Source organism: Ornithodoros turicata, chromosome 1, assembly GCF_037126465.1.
Source record: "Ornithodoros turicata isolate Travis chromosome 1, ASM3712646v1, whole genome shotgun sequence".
Classification (NCBI taxonomy): Eukaryota; Metazoa; Arthropoda; class Arachnida; order Ixodida; family Argasidae; genus Ornithodoros; species Ornithodoros turicata.
In genome coordinates, this window is record NC_088201.1 from 207,570,545 (window position 1) to 207,590,216 (window position 19,672).

The 19,672-nt window shown below is 46.1% G+C and overlaps 1 protein-coding gene across 6 annotated transcripts in view; it reads right to left on the bottom strand.

Moving 5' to 3' along the window:
- Nucleotides 1–311: 311 nt before the first annotated feature.
- The window catches only part of LOC135379004 (zinc finger protein ZFP2-like), a 45,352-nt gene continuing 25,991 nt past the window's right edge, over nt 312–19,672 (bottom strand). For all 6 annotated transcript variants that reach the window (XM_064612233.1, XM_064612232.1, XM_064612231.1 and 3 more), the window contains one exon: nt 312–2,973. In XM_064612233.1, coding sequence (XP_064468303.1) covers nt 1,418–2,973 — 1,556 coding nt within the window. In that variant the 3' untranslated portion in view covers nt 312–1,417. The remainder of the gene's footprint in view (nt 2,974–19,672) is intronic.

Genomic DNA, 19,672 nt, shown 5'->3' on the forward strand with positions numbered 1-19,672 from the left:
ATGAAGCTAAATGAAACACAGACTTTCATTTGAGAGCAAGTTGTTTTTGCATTTTACTCCCTCTAATCTCTTCTAACCACACACGATTCTCTCACAGTGGTCGTAATCCATTCCACTACAGCTGCTAGCGGCATTAAAAGTACTTCTCAGGATTTCGGTCATAAGCCGTCACATCTTGCAGAATTGTGTAATTCTTTGGTTCGACTTATTTGTTCATTTTAGCGTTAGAGGAGACGTAGGACATAAAACAAGAGGAAGAAAATCAGAAATGATCACTACGGGAATAGAATCAGAAACGGACACAAGAGCAATTTGCTCACTGAAGTAGACCCTGGTTGGCTGTCCAGAGCCTGTGAATGATGTCTTTTTTTTCTTTTTACATTTCACAGGTGTCACCACCCAATCCAGCTCCAATAAAATTCTTTTTTCACTCTGTTCATGGATGAGAGTTTCAAATCACAGAGAAATCAGTTGCAGTGGGATACAGACAGCATCTGTACAGCCATTCCTCACTCTACATTACCATGTGCTTCTTTAAGTCTTTCGATTCAGTACATGCGACGGAACACGGCTCGCACTTCGGACAGCCTCTTTCATGTGTACATGGCACTTGGACGGCTTCTATCCAGCGGTGTCATGACTACTTCTGAACCCACAGGTTCGCTTTGGCTGAGCACGCCAATTCTCTGGCTGGTCTGTCTTCATGCTATGGCTATAAAGCCCGCAGTACAGAGGTTGCATTTGCATGGCATCACACACATGTAGGTCCACTTGTAACGCTGCAGGTTTCTGCTCTGCCTGAAGTACGCAGAGCAGAGAATGCTCTTGTATGGCCTCTCACCTGTGTGTGTCCACTTGTGATGCCCCAGGTCTGCGCTCTGGCTAAATTCTCCCAGAAAGAGATCGCCTTTCTAGGGCTCCTTGTGTGTCCACTTCTGACACTGCAAGTTGTTGCGGGTAAACACGTCAGTAGCGAGGTCACACATTTATGGCTTCATGGTGTGTGTTCACCTTTGATAAGGCACACTCATGCTCTGACTGAACTCTGACACACAGAGATGGTGTGTCACCCATGTGTGTGTTTACTTGCGACATGAAAGGCTTGTGCTCTCGTTGGGCTCTGCAGGAGAGAGATCGCACTTGTAGGGCTTCTCGCTCACGCATGTCTGCTTCTAACACCGCAAGCTCCCGCTGTTGGCCCTACAGGACAGCGGTCGCATGTTTGTGGCTTTTCGCTCATATGAGTCTACTTGTGATTGTGCAGACAAGTGCTCTAACTGAACACTGCAAGGCAGAGATCACACTTGTATGGCGTTTCACCCTTGGGTGTTCGACGGGCTTCTGCTCTGGCTGAACTCCACAGGAGAGAGATTGCGCTTAAATGGCTTTTCGCTCACGCATGTTCACTTGTAATTCCTCAGCTTCGCACTGAACTCTTCGCACTTTTATGGCTTCTTGCCCAGTGAGTTCGCATGTGACACGACAGGCTTCGGCTGTAGCTGAATTTTGCGGGACAGAGATCACACTTGTATGGCCTCTCACCCACGTGTGTTTGCATGTGACTCTGTAGTTCTGTGCTCTCGCTGAACTCTGCACTACAGAGACCACACTTGTGTGGGTTCTCACCCATGTGTGTTTGCCTGTGACTCTGCAGGTTCAAGCTCCGGTTGAACTCTGCAGGACAGAGGTCGCACTTGTATGGCCTCTCGCCTGTGTGTGTTCGCTTGTGACGTTTCAGCGTTGTTCTCTCGCTGAACCCTGCATAGCAGATACCACACTTGTATGGCTTCTCACCCGTGTGTGTTCGCATGTGACGTGACAGGCTCGTTCTATAGCTGTACCCTGCAGGACAGAGACTACACTTGTATGGCTTTTCGCCTGTGTGGATTCGCCTGTGACACTGCAGGTAGTGGTTCAGCATGAACTCTGCAGGACAGAGGTCGCACTTAAAGGGCGTGTCACCCACGTGTTTTTGCTTGTGATATGACAGGCTTGTCCTGCTGCTGAACGCTGCAGGACAGACATCACACTTATATGGTCTTTCATCCGTGTGTTTTCGCATGTGATGCTGCAGCGTCGTGCTGTCATAGAACTCTGCATGGCAGAGATCGCACTTGTATGGCTTCTCACCTGTGTGCGTTCGCTTGTGACGCAACAGGCTTGTGCTCTGCATGTACTCTGCAGGACAGAGGTCGCACTTGTATGGCCTCTCCCCCGTGTGTGTTTGCTTGTGATGCCGCAGCGTTCTGCTGACATAGAACTCTGCACTGCAGAAATCGCACTTGTATGGCTTCTTACCTGTGTGTGTTCGCTTGTGTTGCAACAGGTATGTTCTCTGGCTGTAGTCTGCAGGACAGAGATCACACTTGCATGGCCTCTCGCCCTTGTGTGTTAACTTGTGACTCCGCAGCTTTGTGACATCACTGAACTCTGCATGGCATAGATTGCACTTGTATAGTTTCACACCCGTTTGTGTTCGATTATGATCCGAGAGGCTCGTGCTCTGGCTGAACTCTGCGGGGCCGAGGTCGCCCTTGCATGCACCCGTTGCGCGTGCAAGTGTCGCGTACTTGTGCAACCCTTCTCCCGTATGACTTTTTGCATGCGCTCGCAGAGTTGATGCATCACAGAATGTCGCGGAACATGTGTTGCAGGTAAGTGGCTTTGTTTTGTGAGCCATGAGGTGATCTTCCAGGTGGCCAATGTCAATGCATGTAGCCAAACAAACAGTGCACTTGTACAACCTGTCTTTCTCATGGGCAAACGTTGTCGATTTGCCTGCCTCCCAAGCCTTGCTCTGATCTGAAAGTCGATCGCTGGTAGTCACCAGTGAACTGTTGTCGAATTGTGGTTCGTCTGTTGTTGTGTTTGTATTGAAGAGTGGATTTGAAGAAGCGCAACTTGTAGACGCTCGACTACAAGGTCCTCTGGGCTGTTTCTCAAGATGAAGCATCCTTGTGCCTTCTCTTGCTCCTGAAATTACAGAAATTGGACATTGAGAGTGCTGACAGCTTGGTAGTTGATTAGCACAATATTCGCTCACAAAATTAAGGCACTATGTTGCACAAAAAATGGTTTGCCATACAGAGGCCACATTATTTATGAAAGATCGATGCCTGGTAGTCATCTGCCGTTTTGTTCCAATACATCTGGTACTATGGTATTTGATAACACTGCAGTGGCTGCCTCTGCCTGGTCAGTTGTGCTGCTAGAGTGAAAATGCAGTACTAGCGAAAAAGCAAAGTATCGAGATTTCACTGCCAGGACCACAAGTGAATCATTTTCTGTGGACTATGATATCGTGCTGCGATTGATTGATTGATTGGTATTGCTGAGGATAACAGATGTGTCTTCAGCTCTTGACAAAGCAGAAGATGACCTCACTAAGATCACAAACGAAACAAGAAAATCCAGGTTGATTATAGGACCGGGACTCCAACAAATACTTGTACACCTACAATTTTTTTCCACATGCACCTTGTCTGTAGTGCCATGATTTGGGGCAATAAGTGTGTTAACTATGCAAATAAATATTCATTTAACTATGGGTTAAATAAATACTCACCAATCATAATCATAAAATAGTTTATTTTACTGGGGGTTACACTATAAATCATTTAGAATAAATCTTTTGAGAAAAACTCCTTCATGATACATTGTTTTACAATAAACCGCGTAAAATTCCCTGATAAAGAATCAACTGCACAAAAATTCCCACCCAAAAAACAGTCGCTCAAGAATCCACCATGAAAAGTATATTGCTGCAAAATATATAGTTAAAGATACACTGTTTCAAAATACATCCTGTAGTCCAACATGACAGCGAGGTACTAGATGTATATCTCTATGCAGAGGAGAGAAGTAAGACATTGCTTACATTTGTCGTCTTTGCCACTGTTAGCACTCACCTCTACCTAGTGGTCTGTCATGGCTGCCATATTTGTTTTGTGTGTGTGTTGTTGCTATGTGTTCCTTTGAGTGTAGAAAGGCAACGCGTTATATGCATGTCCTGCGTTATTTCTCTTGACAAAGCATCGACGAGAACTGTGGCAGTGCTGAGCGCTCGTTCGTGCGTGCGTGTGTGTGTCCAGAGTTAGCTTTACATTGACGTTCAAGTGAAGTACGCTTGCTTCAAGTATGGAAGTGTGATATACGAAGTATACTCATGGTAGGAGTACAATTAAATTCGCCGAGTTTGGGACTGTTTGCCAAAGTGGATTGTCTATTTCACTCGCGGCCACACCACGTGACTGTAAGAACCGCAAGGTGGATTTAGGGGATTCTGAAACGATTTATTTTTAACGGTATATTCTTAACCGTGGATTCCTTAGCATTTTTATTTGCATGGGGACACTTCAGTTATTATTTTTGTGCGTTGATTTTTAAACATGTATGTTGCGGGAGATTTATTTTTGACAGTGGCTGCTTACGCGTTATTTTTTTAAATGTTATTTTTAATGGTTTCAAACGGGCTACGCCCATTTCTTATTCTGTGCCAGCACCGCAAAGCAACTGTGGCCATGAGCGGCGTGCAGACATTGAAAGACGGAGAGACGACAGCAGGAAGGAGCGGAGGGACGGGGGCTAGTACGCGTCCTTGGCCGACTTCATGGGGGAGCTGTGCTGACATTAGCCTGGAAGGACTGCACGAAAGCCAGAGAAATCCTCAGATAGCACAGTCGGTGAGGGGATTTGAACCCACGTCACTCTCCCGTACTGGCGTGGAAGCAGTCATACAAATGAAACAACCTGTAATGCATTAACATTAGAAGGGGCGTTTCGAAGAAAAGTGCGGACGTCGATCCGCACGTCGAGCACAAGGGGGAGACAATCCAGCCAGGGTCGCGTATCGTTCGCGACACAGAGGGCTGCCTTGAGTTGCCTGTGCAGACGTTCAACGATACCATTGGTGACGGGGTGGTAGGCGGTGGTACGTTATGTACTTGGTGCCGAGCAGGTGGCAGAGCTCCCTGAAGAGAGTGGCAGTCGAATTGTCGGCCTCGTTCTGTTGTTATGGAGGACGGCATGCCAAACCGAGAAATTCAGCCAGAGAGGAGGGCTGAGGCTACCGATTCTGCAGTTATGTCAGCGAGTGAAGCGGTCGATTTGCAGTCGAGATTTGTTAGTAAGTAGCGCTTGCCATGTACCGGAGGAAGTGGGCCGACAATATCAATGTGAACGCGGTCCAACCGCACGTCCGGGGTGAGGAAAAGTCCGGGTGGGGAAACCTTGAACTTTGGACCGTTGGCAGGACAGGCAGGAGCGGGTCCAACGGCGGACATCGCGGTTTATGCCCGGCCAGATATAGCGTTCTTGAACCAACCTCTGTGATGCCCGAATGCCAGGGTGCGAAAGGTTGTGCAAGGAGTCGAAGACGCAGCGGCAGAACTCAGACGGCACGAAGAGTGGTGGTGAACCGGTGGAGATGTCGCACCAAAGTAGTGTGGTGGAGGATGGCAGGGACACTGGGCAAACTTAAGAGAGCCCGACGGCGTCGAGACGCCCGTGACGGTTGGGTGGAAACGGCGGCGATGTCAAGCCGTGACAGTGCGTCGGCAGCGTTGTTGGAGGTTCCGGGGATGTGGCGGTCGTCGTCAGTGAACTCGAGTATGAATGCCATGTGACGTTCTCCTCGGGGAGAGTGGGTGGTGTTCATGGCATGGATGAGGGAGGGGCTTGTGGTCGGTATACAGCGTGAAAGACCGGCCTTCTAGGAAATGCCTGTAGTGTTTCGTAGCGAGGTATGCCACCGAAAGCTCCCACCCGGAGGTGCTATCGCGATGCTGAGTTGGGGAAAGCTTGTGCGAAAAGCAACCTAGTGGGCACTATTCGCCGTTGCAGAGTTGTTGCAAGACGGCTCCAACTGCTTTGTTTGAAGCGTCGACCAATAAGGCCGTCTCGGCGTTAGGCTGCGGATGATGCAGGAGGGTTGCATCTGCAAGGTGCCGTTTGACGGTCGGAAAGGCTAGTTGAGCTTGACCAGTCCAAGTCAGGGGAGTAGTTTTCTGCTGTTTGCGGCCGGTTTCGGCGAGCAGATGGTGCAAAGGCTCGATGATGTCCGCACAGCGCGGAATGAAACGTTGATAGAAATTGATGAGGCCCAAAAATCTGCGGAGCCTGGTGTGGGGGGTAGGTAGTGCATAGTCGAGGATGTGCTGGACTCTATCGCCCCGACGTGAAATGCCGTGCAGAGTGATGGTGTGCCCGAGAAACTTGAGGGTGGAAACTGCAAACTCGCACTTAGATGCATTGATGACTATGCCGAATTCCTGGAGGCGAGTGAACAACTGGCGCAGGTGGTCTCGGTGTTCATCGTCGGAAGCACTGGCAACGAGAATATCGTCCAGGTACGCAAAGCAAAATGTTAAACCCCGGAGAACATGGCCAATAAAACGCTGAAGTGTCTGAGCTGCGTTGCGCGGGCCAAAGGGCATTTGCACATACTCGAAGAGCCCGAATGGAGTCGTGATAGCGGTTTTTGGAATATCTGGTGGATGAACAGGAATCTGGTGGTATGCCTTAATTAGGTCGATCTTCGAGAAGTAAGAAGTTCCGTACAGACGGGCGGTAAAGTCCTGTATGTGCGGCAGTGGATAGCGGTCCGGCAATGTAACGAGGTTCAGGGCCCGATAATCGCCACAAGGGCACCAGTCGCCGGTAGATTTTGGAACCATATGAAGAGGTGAGGACCATGCGCTGGAAGATGGTCTGATGATACCGAGGTCAAACATACGGTCGAATTCCTGCTTCGCAATACGCAAGCGCTCGGGCGCCAGTCGGCGGGGACGGGCGGCTATGGGTGGTCCTTTGGTGACTATGTAATGGACGGTGTCGTGCTTGGAAGGAGCGTCCTCTGCTGCAGGGCGTAAAATGGCAGGAAAGTCGTTGACGATGTCTGCGAAAGGGCTGCGGTCGGGCAGGCGGAGCGTAGGACTGAGAGCGCGAATAGCAGACGGAAAACCGCGGACCTCAAGCAGTGTGGTGTCGACGAGACGACTGCGACGAATATCCACCAGCAGGTCGAAGTGGTTCAAGAAATCGGCGCCCATGATCGCGTAGGGGAGGTCGGCGACGACCTTCGCTACGACGAGGTCGGCTACTTGGGCAAACCAGAGTTGAGGATCAGCCAGGGAATAGAGCGGTAGGTGAAGGTTGGTGACAGTGGCCTCTGCGGTGACGGGTATGTGATCGCTGTCCGGGAGTGACGTCACGTCCGGGTCACCAATTTGTAGCTGCGCTACAATAAGCGAGGTCTGACACAACTGATGGCTGAGGGAAGAATAATGTTTTAATGAGCTGCGGGTACGCTCGACACCTACGCTCGAGGTAAGCACTCACGGGGCCACAGGCGATGGCGGTGATAGTGAAGTTGGCCGCTACATATCTATTGAGCCTTGATGCAGAAAACGAACTGAAGTAATTTAAACGTTGGACGGTGGCGGCAAGTTCTGCACCAGCAGGCGACCATAGTAGACGACGTCAATCGTCCTCCTTTTACAGCGGTGCACATGAAAATGAACGCAACTTTAGTAATGGCTAGAAGTAACTTCCAAGCTTTGTGCCAGAATCCAAGAATGCCTACTCCCAGCTACACTTCTTTGCAGGAGGGTTAGCAGCAGAGGGTTCTGCCATCAAGCGAACCAGTTTTGGCGAGCAGACAACAAGCCACGTGAGGTTTCAGTTTTGCATATGACAGCTATGTCCCAGTGGTGTCCATGCTATGAATTCCACTGTTGAAACACGCAAGAGCTGACTGAAAATGTCCGCATTAGCCATGGGTTAATTTCTGTCATAATCAACGACATCTGTGATTTAGATTTCATTCCCTCACTCGCTTTTGATCATCGCACGTCTCGTCTGGTCAAAAATTTGATTACGTTATCAAACGGCACAAGAGGGGTGTCACCCAGTAGAAGGGCTGGGTGGAGTGGGACATGGTATCTGTAGAATGCGGTGAAATACTGTTGACGTTGGTGTTCGAAGTGAGGGCAGGATGCCAGTACGTGCAAGACAGTCAAGCTGTCACCGCAGTGCGCACAAGCTGGCGGATCCTGACCTCTGAGTAGGTGGTGATGCGTGAGCCATGTGTGTCCCATCCTCAATCTCGCGTAAAGAACCTCGGATGATCTGTTGATGTGTTCAGTCCGATGCGGGGGGGAAACGTGTGGCTGTGTGAGGTGTAGCTTGTTATTTTCTTCCATGTCCCACTCCTGCTGCCACTGTGTGCAGACAGCTCTCTTTAACACTGGCAGGATGTCTTGGTAGGGTAGTCCTAGAGCTGACTCCTCTTGTGCCAACGCTCGCCGAGCCTCACGGTCGGCTCGTTCATTCCCCGGGATCCCAGTGTGGCTGGGGACCCAGCAGAGACAGATTGAAAAGCCTCGGGAACAAAGTTGAGTCGCAAGCGCTCGTACTCGCTTGACGAGGTGATTCTTGATGTCATAGCATGAAATTTTCAAGAAATTTTCATCTGCCATAATCAGCTTGAAATCCTTCACGGTACATTACTCCAGCTAGATAAATATCTTTCAGAGTGGATGATACCAAGAAGGTCCACGAATATGTCTTCCAAACAGACATCATTAGCGTATAGGAAGAGGGGAGTCAAGTCCTGCAGATCACATAAACAAAATACAGAAACCGACACTGAAGATTTTTGTTTAAGTTTAATTTGTACGAGTTTTCGCGTGGAGGTCCACGTGAAAGCTTGTACAAATTAAACTTAAACAAAAATCTTCAGTGTCAGTTTCTGCATTTTGTTTAAACAGACATCATTAAAAAGGACAGTCGCATCTATTCCAGTCCATTTCAAAAATACGGTGTCTCTTCGTTTCTCGTGGACCACAGTACTGAAAATCCCACACGAAGGAGCAATTTAGCTTGACTGTCATTCGATTGAATACATGTCAAGAGCAGAGGACTAATATTGAGTGTGTGCTGGAATTCCCTCTCTAGAAACTGCCCATGAATCAATGAGGCTGCAACCCTTAGGAATGTCGCGGCTGACCGGGCATCTGGACGGCACCTTTCCTCCTCTGTGCACTTCCCTCTGATTGATGATTGATGATTGCAGTTTTTATGGCGCATGAGCAACTAGACTATAATGCGCCAAAACAGTGATGTGTGTGGAAAGATAAAAGTAACTGTTCAATTAAAACCGAATTATCTCAGAATTCGAAGTGTAAACCACAGTAAAAGGGAAAGTCATTCACTTATAGGACATTTAGATAGCCGATATCTCTAAAAAAGTTAGAAATTCTCATGTAGGGTAAAAGCGGTTCATCCCCAAGCAATAGAGCAGGGTGAAAGGGCAGGTGATATTGATAAAATTCTTTAAAATGGCGACGACGGTGATTTTCGTGTAATGGACATGTGATTAGGATGTGCACTTCCTTCTCATTCCTCCGCTTGTGGAGTGACGTCACGCTGCCAGGGCTTGTGTGGCTGCTGAAGCAGGGCTGATCTTCAGAATTCGTTCATTTAATATATGAGCACTTTTCGGACAGATTTGCTGGGTAGACTGTCAGCCAGTGCCAAACGTAGTGGTGTCGGTTTCATACATGGCCCTCTAGATGTGACAGTCCCTTTAAATACTCATTCTTTACATGGTCTATGCAACACCACCTAGACAGAGAAATCCTGCTTACTTGTCTGCATGACGTAACAACTAAGAGACAGCGAATCAGGGTCGTGTTTTCAATGGCTGTAGCCAATCATGGATGTGCTTCCAGCGGTCGAAGACATGGAGACGAGCCACTGTCAACCGCATGGGATAGTAACAGTCGTCTGCGAGTAGTGAACGTCCCCACATAGTAAATGGAAAAACAAAATAAAGCGCAAACCGGTTATTGTTTTTTCTCTTCTTAAGACTATTAGAAGCCTATTGCACTTTCAGTCTACAGGTTCAAATTTGCAAAGTTATATGCAATCACCTATCATAGTTCTAGAGTTCGCGGAACAGTGAATCACGGTAGCAGAAGAATTCAGACTTTATATGTCTGCATAGCGAAGAAGAGGGACGAGGCATTAAGCACGCGTTCTGTATCTAGGTGGCGTTGGTATACGTCACTGAATAGTGAACGTCCCCGCATAGTAAATGGAAAAACAAAATAAAGCGCAAAACAGTCATTGTTTTTTCTCTTCTTAAGACTATGAGAAGCCTGTTGCACTTTCAGTCTTCAGGTTCAAATTTGCGAAGTTATATGCAATCATCTATCATAGTTCTTGAGCTCGTGGAACCGTGAATCACGGTAGCAGAAGAATTCAGACTTTATATGTCTGCATAGCGAAGAAGAGGGACGAGGCATTAAGCACGCGTTCTGTATCTAGGTGGCGTTGGTATACGTCACTGAATAGTGAACGTCCCCACATAGTAAATGGAAAAACAAAATAAAGCGCAAAACAGTCATTGTTTTTTCTCTTCTTAAGACAATGAGAAGCCTGTTGCACTTTCAGTCTTCAGGTTCAAATTTGCGAAGTTATATGCAATCATCTATCATAGTTCTTGAGCTCGCGGAACAGTGAATCACGGTAGCAGAAGAATTCAGACATTATATGTCTGCATAGCGAAGAAGAGGGACGAGGCATTAAGCACGTGTTCTGTATCTAGGTGGCGTTGGTATACGTCACTGAATAACATCCTTCCTTAAAATGCTATTTTCTTAATTCTGTGTTAGTGCCGCCAAGCAACTGTAGCTATGAACAGTGTACAGGCATGGACAGATAGAGAGAGGCCAGCAGGCAGGAGAGAGGGTTAGCTTGAGCCTTGGGCCGACTTCAGGGGAAACTATGCAGACATTTGACTGGAAAGTCTGCCGAAACTCCCAGGGAGAACCTCAGACAGCACAGCTGGTGCGGGGATTCCTTATAATAGAGTGTGTGAGCCTAACGTCAATCTATTCCTTAATAAATCGTGCCATACTACTGTATAGCGTTATTCGTTATTTTGTTCATAATGATTGTTAGTACCATGAAGTACTATAGCATGTTCTTACGCAAGACTCTATAAAGGATCGGACTTTATCGGGTTTAACGTGTCCTGCCCCAATTATTAGTATTGGCACGTTTATTATCTACAGTTTTTACAACGAACTCCAAGGGGTCGCGGGAAATATTCGTTGTAAAGGGGCAGTTTCATTTTAAATCGAACAAGGCGCAGAAGTTGGGTCTTTTGATTGTGACGAAAAAAATATATGTTGAATGGGACCTCGGGCGATGTAAAACGCGCCCTACACTAAACTCGTTCAGGCATTAATATCTGAGGTGGAGAGGAGGAAAGATCTGAGACTCTTTCGGGCGCTTCTGTCGACACCATATTTGAGCGCTTCAGGAGCCGTTCATTTTCATCGTAAAGGGTAAATTCTTTTTGGGGTGAGAGACCGGGTACTAGTGCCTGCGCCACGTTGTTCTTGCCGCCGTGTGATGCGTAGTTAATTTCCAGAAAAATCGTAAACTCTGCGTGTGCGTCAAAAAATCCCACAATTTCCGGTCACCTACCACCATAAGTATTTCTTCCACTGAAGTGAAATTAGTATCACTCGATAGATCGCGCAACGCCCTTTCGTGTGGTATGTTTTTTATGTATGTCGATATGGGTATTACGTAATTTGGATGCGTTCAAATGTGCAAGGTATGCGGTTTGACGCAAATTTTGGCCGCAGATATCTCAAAAATGCCATCTTCGATTTTAATAATTTTCGGCACATGAGTAGCTTCACCCCGCTTGTTTCTAATGGCGGAGAGACATTTTTACTTTTTTGCGTCTGGGAAGAGGAGCGATTTTCTCCCTGCTGCAATGTTTACGACACGCACGGCTCTCACGCGCCGCTACGCAATCTAATGCGCCACACGTGCGCATCAAAGAACATCACGAAATAGTGTGTCACGCTGAGCTCAGACACGATACACAGCTAAGTCCACTCTATAATATCCATTTGGTGTGCCTAGTTGCAAAACAGCTATGCAGCACCGAAAAGGGTCTCAAGTACATGGGAAAACTGATCTCTGTCAGATCTGCCTGAAATCAATACAGCCAAAGCCGTCTGTCTGAAACAGGAATCGGCGAAGTTCACACACTCTTGTGGCCTGTCCTTTGGATTTGGGACATGCAATAAAACATGTTTTGCTCGCAGCTTAGCTTGGCCGGTCCTGGCTACCGCTGATTTCTAGGAATAGTAGCTTTCATATCCACCATACAGTTATTCTGTGATTCAAAAAACAAGTACAAAATATGTGTCAACAAACAAATTTATTTGAGTCATCATATACTAACACAACCGCCTGTGCAGACTGGCACACATACATGCACTGAACGTAAAGCGTCCGTTGCGAAGCGCTTCTGAGCAACAAAGTTAAACCGTTGACCCTTGCCGTTCACCCTTTCAAAACACAGCCTTTTACCAACAACGACCAACTTTCACTTTCACATACTTGCCCACAATCACATGATGAACACGTCCTTTCCTTGCCGGCTATACACCAAACAAAACATCACGCTGCTTCATGAATCCTATTTTCTTGTCACTGCAATGCAAAAATAACGGCGCTCGAACATGTTTCTGGAGTCAGAATTCACGACAACATTGTCTGTTTTAAATACAGTTGGCTGTTCGTAGACTGATGCTTGTATCGAGAAACAGTACAACACGATCATAAATGGATTAATTAATATTATAGAGTGGACATCGCTGTGTATAGTGTCTAAGCTCAGCATGACACACTATTTCGTGGTGTTCTTAGACTGATGCTTGTATCGAGAAACAGTACAACACGATCATAAGAAATGGATTAATTAATATTATAGAGTGGGCATAGCTGTGTATAGTGCCTAAGCTCAGCGTGGCACACTATTTCGTGGTGTTCTTAGACTGATGCTTGTATCGAGAAACAGTACAACACGATCATAAGAAATGGATTAATTAATATTATAGAGTGGGCATAGCTGTGTATAGTGTCTAAGCTCAGCGTGGCACACTATTTCGTGGTGTTCTTAGACTGATGCTTGTATCGAGAAACAGTACAACACGATCATAAGAAATGGATTAATTAATATTATAGAGTGGGCATAGCTGTGTATAGTGCCTAAGCTCAGCGTGGCACACTATTTCGTGGTGTTCTTAGACTGATGCTTGTATCGAGAAACAGTACAACACGATCATAAGAAATGGATTAATTAATATTATAGAGTGGGCATAGCTGTGTATAGTGCCTAAGCTCAGCGTGGCACACTATTTCGTGGTGTTCTTAGACTGATGCTTGTATCGAGAAACAGTACAACACGATCATAAGAAATGGATTAACTAATATTATAGAGTGGGCATAGCTGTGTATAGTGTCTAAGCTCAGCGTGGCACACTATTTCGTGGTGTTCTTAGACTGATGCTTGTATCGAGAAACAGTACAACACGATCATAAGAAATGGATTAATTAATATTATAGAGTGGGCATAGCTGTGTATAGTGTCTAAGCTCAGCATGACACACTATTTCGTGGTGTTCTTAGACTGATGCTTGTATCGAGAAACAGTACAACACGATCATAAGAAATGGATTAATTAATATTATAGAGTGGGCATAGCTGTGTATAGTGTCTAAGCTCAGCATGACACACTATTTCGTGGTGTTCTTAGACTGATGCTTGTATCGAGAAACAGTACAACACGACCATAAGAAATGGATTAATTAATATTATAGAGTGGACATAGCTGTGTATAGTGTCTAAGCTCAGCATGACACACTATTTCGTGGTGTTCTTAGACTGATGCTTGTATCGAGAAACAGTACAACACGACCATAAGAAATGGATTAATTAATATTATAGAGTGGACATAGCTGTGTATAGTGCCTAAGCTCAGCGTGGCACACTATTTCGTGGTGTTCTTTGATGCGCACGTGTGGCGCATTAAAGTGCGTAGCGGCGCGTGCGAACCGTGCGTGTCATAAACATTGCCTCAGGAAAAAAAATCGCTCCTCTTCTCAAATGCAAAAAAGTACAAATGCCTTTCCGCCATTAGAAAGAAGCGGGGTGAAGCTACTGATGTGCCGAAAATTATTAAAATCGAAGATGGCATTTTTGAGATATCTGCGGCCAAAATTTCCGTATTATCGCATACCTTGCCCATTTGAACGCATCCAAATTACATAATACCCATATCGACATACATAAAGAACATATCACACGAAAGGGCGCTGCACGATCTATCGAGTGATACTAATTTCATTTCAGTGGGAGAAATACTTACGGTGGTACGTGACCGCAAATTGTGAGATTTTTTGACACACATGCCGAGTTTACGATTTTTCTAGAAATTAACTACGCGTCACACAGCTGCAAGAACAACGTGGCGCAGAGACTAGTACCCTGTCTCTCACCCCAAAAAGAATTTACCCTTCACGATCAAAATGAACGCCTCCTGAAGCACTCAAATACGGTGTCGACAGAAGCGCTTGTAAGAGTCTCCAATCTTTCCTCCTCTCCACCTCAGATATCGATGCCTGCACGAGCCTGGTGTAGGGCGCATTATACATCGCCCGAGGTCCCATTCAACATATATTTTTTTCGTCACAATCAAAAGACCCAACTTCTGCGCATCGTTCGATTTAAAATGAAACTGCCCAAAGGCGATTTCGTTAAAAAGGAATGTGCAGCGATATTACATTCTAGAGTGACTGTATTAGTCTCAATACAGTTATGTATGCATAGACTGAATGTGAATGGTGTCACGCACACGTGAAAGAGTTTGTTGCACCAGCGGTGTCAACAAACACGGCGTCATAGTTTGCTTAAAAGGGGCAGCAAACGGGCGTACGAGGCGTACTTTTTTCAAACGCACCGCGATACATTGCAGGCGGTGAACGTTTCGAAAAAATTGACGCAAAAAACGTAAATAATGGCTCCAGACCTAATGAATGTTCGCTGCATTATTTTGCCCTCACGGCCATCCCTACACAAGCCCTGGCGATGATAGCCACACGTCATTTTGACATTGCGCATCACCAACCATTCAAAACGAGGGATTGCATTGATTTTGGTTGCAATATCAGGAAGTGAGGTCAATTCTAAACATATTATTTACACTCGTTAATCCCAAAACCTGTAGCCGGGTCAAAAGGTAACAAAAGCCCAAAATACTCCATTTCGTGCGCGTGTCATGTTCTCAGCGCTTTATTGCTACACAAGGTCACAGCGATGTCCCCACAACCGGTTCTCTCTGCATGCCGCTGCTTGTGTCAACGAGGCCTGTCATTGGCTAGGAGTCCAAACTCTCCCCCGTCTCCAGTGACACTAGGGTTGCCACCAGGCCGGTATTATACCGGCACGGCAGGTTAAATGCTCGCTCTGCCGGTTGCCGGTAGGAAGGTGATACCGGCAGCCTTTTGCTGGTATTTGTGGCTCAAGAGCTTTCACAGAGACTTTTGCGGGCTTTTCCCTTCAACATTCCACTACAACTTGAATAAACCTGGAGCACAGACCCAACTCCGTGCAGTCACCAGTTGTTTCCTTAACTAAGGAAACAACTGGTGACTTCATGGTGGTAATTCATTATTATTTATTACGCACAGGAACACGTTTCCCCATAGTGTCTTGAGCTCTCTCTCTCTCTCGTTTTCTCTGTGTGCTCTTCCACCCCTCACCCACTTCCCTTTCCCGCGAGCTTTCCCCTTTCCCTCTATTCCACCTCCTCTCCCTCAACCGGTATTTTTCACTGCAAAAGGTGGCAACCCTAAGTGACACGTGTGCGATGTAGGTGCTCTCTGTGTAGGAAGGAGAGACTCACGCGGATTGCGCCCAATACCAATAGAATTTCTGAAGACGAGTTTTATCAGAAGCATGGGAGATAATGAACCACGTGCACCAGCTGTGGTCTGTTCACAATGGGCAGTGTCGCCACCGTAGCGAGCGATGTGGTCCTGGTTTCAGAACGTAAGGCACTGTAGAGCGAATGCCTGAGACAGTGAAAAGTGTTAATTCTAGCATCCTAACCTCACCCAATTATGAATTCAGACAGCTTAGGGCACGGGCAGGCATAAGAAAACAGCGATTTGTTTACCTCGGGCTAAAAAAAAAAACTGCGACATTCTTTGGGTCCGTGACCAGCTCTCTCTAAGTTACAATACCAGAGGCATGAGCCCTTTGTGGGCTCTCTTCTTCTTTCTATCCATATTGGTCATTTCCAGTAGTGACTAAGAAGACACTGGAGGCATGTGACCTCCACTCGTGCCCTCTGCTAATCCGTTCATAAAACCTCTAAGCCGGAAGCCAGCCGCGTGACACAGGCAGAAAGGGAACCCAATTATGTTGCATGAGGCAGTTGCTTCTAAAACTTCATTATATGGGTCTTGTGCTTCGCAGATCAGGCTTCGATCAGACTGGGGCAAAACTTTGTTATTTCTAGTTGCTCTGTTACAAAAGAATTCGTCATAAAGGGGCGGAAATATATATATATATATATATATATATATATATAGATAGATACTCACTGAACGATGCGACAGCACCAGAGGACACGTGTTTCGCCGTGTTTGCGGCTCGTCGGCCCTGGGTAGCTGCGCATCGTTCGGGATTGGCAAACAAGGGGTCACTCAGCGAGCGATATACACCTGGGAGGGTGACTGAGCACTCCTCAATGCCTCAGTGCGAGCCAGTGAATTATAAAGAGGGGAAAAAAGACATTAAAAAAATAATAAGTAAATGATGCTAGACGTGTTTGAAATTCAAACTTACAGATTAAAATGGCTTCTATGGCTGCACGTAGAGAAACAGATACTCATTGAACGATGCGACAACACCAGGTGCTGTCGCATCGCGCTTAGGGCCTGACTTTTTCGGGTTTTATTTTTGGCCAAATTCGGGGGGTAAATATCGGGTGATATTTTTTCACTCGAAAATTCGGGAGTATTCGCGTTAAATCCCGTTACGGGATATTCTGTCGTCAGGAATTCAGGTGATTTTTTTTTGTTTAATAAAAATTTGTCTTAACATGGAACTAATGTTTAGCAATGTTATCAAACTTTATTTTAATGCACGCTTACGAGTGTGCCACGCGACATGGATGTTTTCGGGCAGATTCAGGTTAAACCCGAATTTTTACAGATTTCGTTCGGGGGGTAGATATCGGGCGGATACGGGTTTAACCCTAAAAAGTCAGGCCCTACATATGCTGCGGATTGTAGTTTAGCTTAAAATAACATTAGCCCAAGTTAACGGTGCATACCTCGCCTCAGCAGTTTGCAGTTTTGCGGTGGTATTGGGGGGACTTTGATTTGATGTCTGTGAGTTTCCCTTTAGGGACACTTAAGTCATGCCTACAGCCAAGAAACAAAAAGGGTGTCTTGTAACTTCCACAGGGCATGTATGGCAAGGCCCTTCCTATAAACTTCCTATAAGATTCCTAGAAACTCTGTAGATGCTGAAAAGTCTTTCAGAAGGTATAAAATGATTGCACGTGCCAGACATTTGGCCTTGTCAGAGGAGAGCATGTCAGAGGAGATATCATGTATGTAATGCTGAACCACAATTGCGCTTTAAACCCGAGATTTTATAAAATAGGTTCGTCCCTACATTATCCGAGAAAATAAAGTGTTTCCCATTTCAAGCAGCCGTTGGCTGCTTGCTGCGGAAAATCTGCCGGAAGAATTTGCCGCAGCAGAAAACCAGTGGCGTTACCCATTGTTAGAGCCTGAAGTTTTAGGGTTTTACCCAATTCTTCCCCGAATTTGCACCCCGAATTGAAGGTTGACACTTTAGGGTGAAACCCGATTTTTTACCCGGACAAATTGCCCTCACTGGGATGTCTGTAGGAATGTACTAACTTACTTGTTTGGCAGCAAATGGAGTCATATCACCGTTTGTAACAAACCACTACAGATAGTTTGAGTAACAGAGCCCGATTTCTCCCCGAATTTAGAATACTGGAAGTTTTTTTTCATCCAAATTTGCGTGAATTTAGTGCGCACGTTTATTTACCCAATTTTTACCCCCCGAATTTAGAAAAAAATATTTCCCGAAAACTTCAGGCTCTACCCATTGTCAGCCATGTCAAAACAGCATGCAGGTAGCACAAAGACTGACTGATACGCATGATTTAAAACGAGATTTCCTTCAAAGATGGCAGCTGATGGCAGCTGGCGTCAGCAACGTCACAGCGCTGACGACAACGGTGATGCGGCCACCTCACTTTGCCGTTTCTCTACCGTTGAGGCATCCGCCGTTTGCCTCAGTGAATTGCCCTCGAGCCGTGATAGTTTGAATTATCTTCCGCGCACGCAATTAACTGCTGCCGAATTAACGAACGTTCGTTCCCACGAATTTCTGCAGACATTTGCTGGGACCTAGCGGGTTGTCCGAATTATCCGAGTTAGCGGGAGGACTAGCTATTCAGGATTTTACTGTATTATCAAGTGCATGTTGTGCACTTGAAAGCACGTTACTGAACAGATAGAGTGCAAAGACAGGACGGAACACAGAGCAGACGGACACAGAGCACCGTGTCCATATCTTAACGAACAAATATGCTGTCGTTTATGTTTGAATTAATTCTGCTAAAGTTACGAGGCAAAATTGAAAAAGCAATCCCAGTGTCTATTTTGTCTACTGCGTGAGTCTTTAGTAAAAGTGAGCGTGCGCTAGCAAGCTGATACAATCAAACCTCGTTAAAACGACACTCATTAATATAACATCCCTGCTTTATTGCCATTTTCCTTGGGAACTGTTTCCCCCCAGTGGCCTCCGCATGTAACTCTTTTTCGTTAATACGACATTTCGTTAACATGGCAATGACTGGTATTTTCAGCACAACTAGGGCGAAGATATATATTTTACACTCACTATTATGAGCTTCGGTCACAGAACCGGCAGTTCCCCCGACCTATAGTGGTAAAAATGTTGTCCCGCTTTCGGAGTGACTGATGATGAAGTGCTTAAAGGAGCCCAGAAGGCACTTGAAATCACTAACATTTTTTTAAAACCAAGCGGTTATCCTGCCTCTTAAAATTCATCATGTGAAGTAATTTAATCAACAGATGCATAAATATTCAAGAATTCGGTTCTGGAAATCGTGGCCATGCGCAACGATGGCAAGAGTTGGAACGAGCCACTGAGGCGCCCACATCATTTTGACGTCAGGAGAGGGAAGCTGCTGGCTGGTTTAGAGGAACTTCATCTGCTATTTTTCAGTCGGAACCACTCCGTAAGCCGGAGAGGTGGAACATGTTTCTTTTCGCATTTTCTCTGAATTATCAGACACAGTAAACGAACACTGGTCTATAGACACCATTCAAAGCATGGTTCAAGCTTAGGCCATTAGATTGTGGAGGCTATCCTCATTGAACTCCCTGGAGGAACATTAGCCAAAAAACCAGTCAACCTGTCTCTGCTCGAGCTCGTTTTTTTTTTCTCTTTCTGCAGTAGGTCAACTATGAAAATAAGCTACACGCACCAGTTGAACATGGTTCTGTCCATGTCTGTGTTTTATATGGTGTTCCTCATCGTGGTGATTGTTACTGGAGTTCCGTTGTTGGCGGCAATAACTATAAACACACAGCATAGCAGTAATCGCTGCTTCAGTTCACGCTTCAAAATGGTCTCCTCCGCATTCCTATGATCACCAATTTGCCCATCATTTCGACAAGCAACCTTTGCTGGCCATTCAGTAATTAATGTATCATTCAGCTAG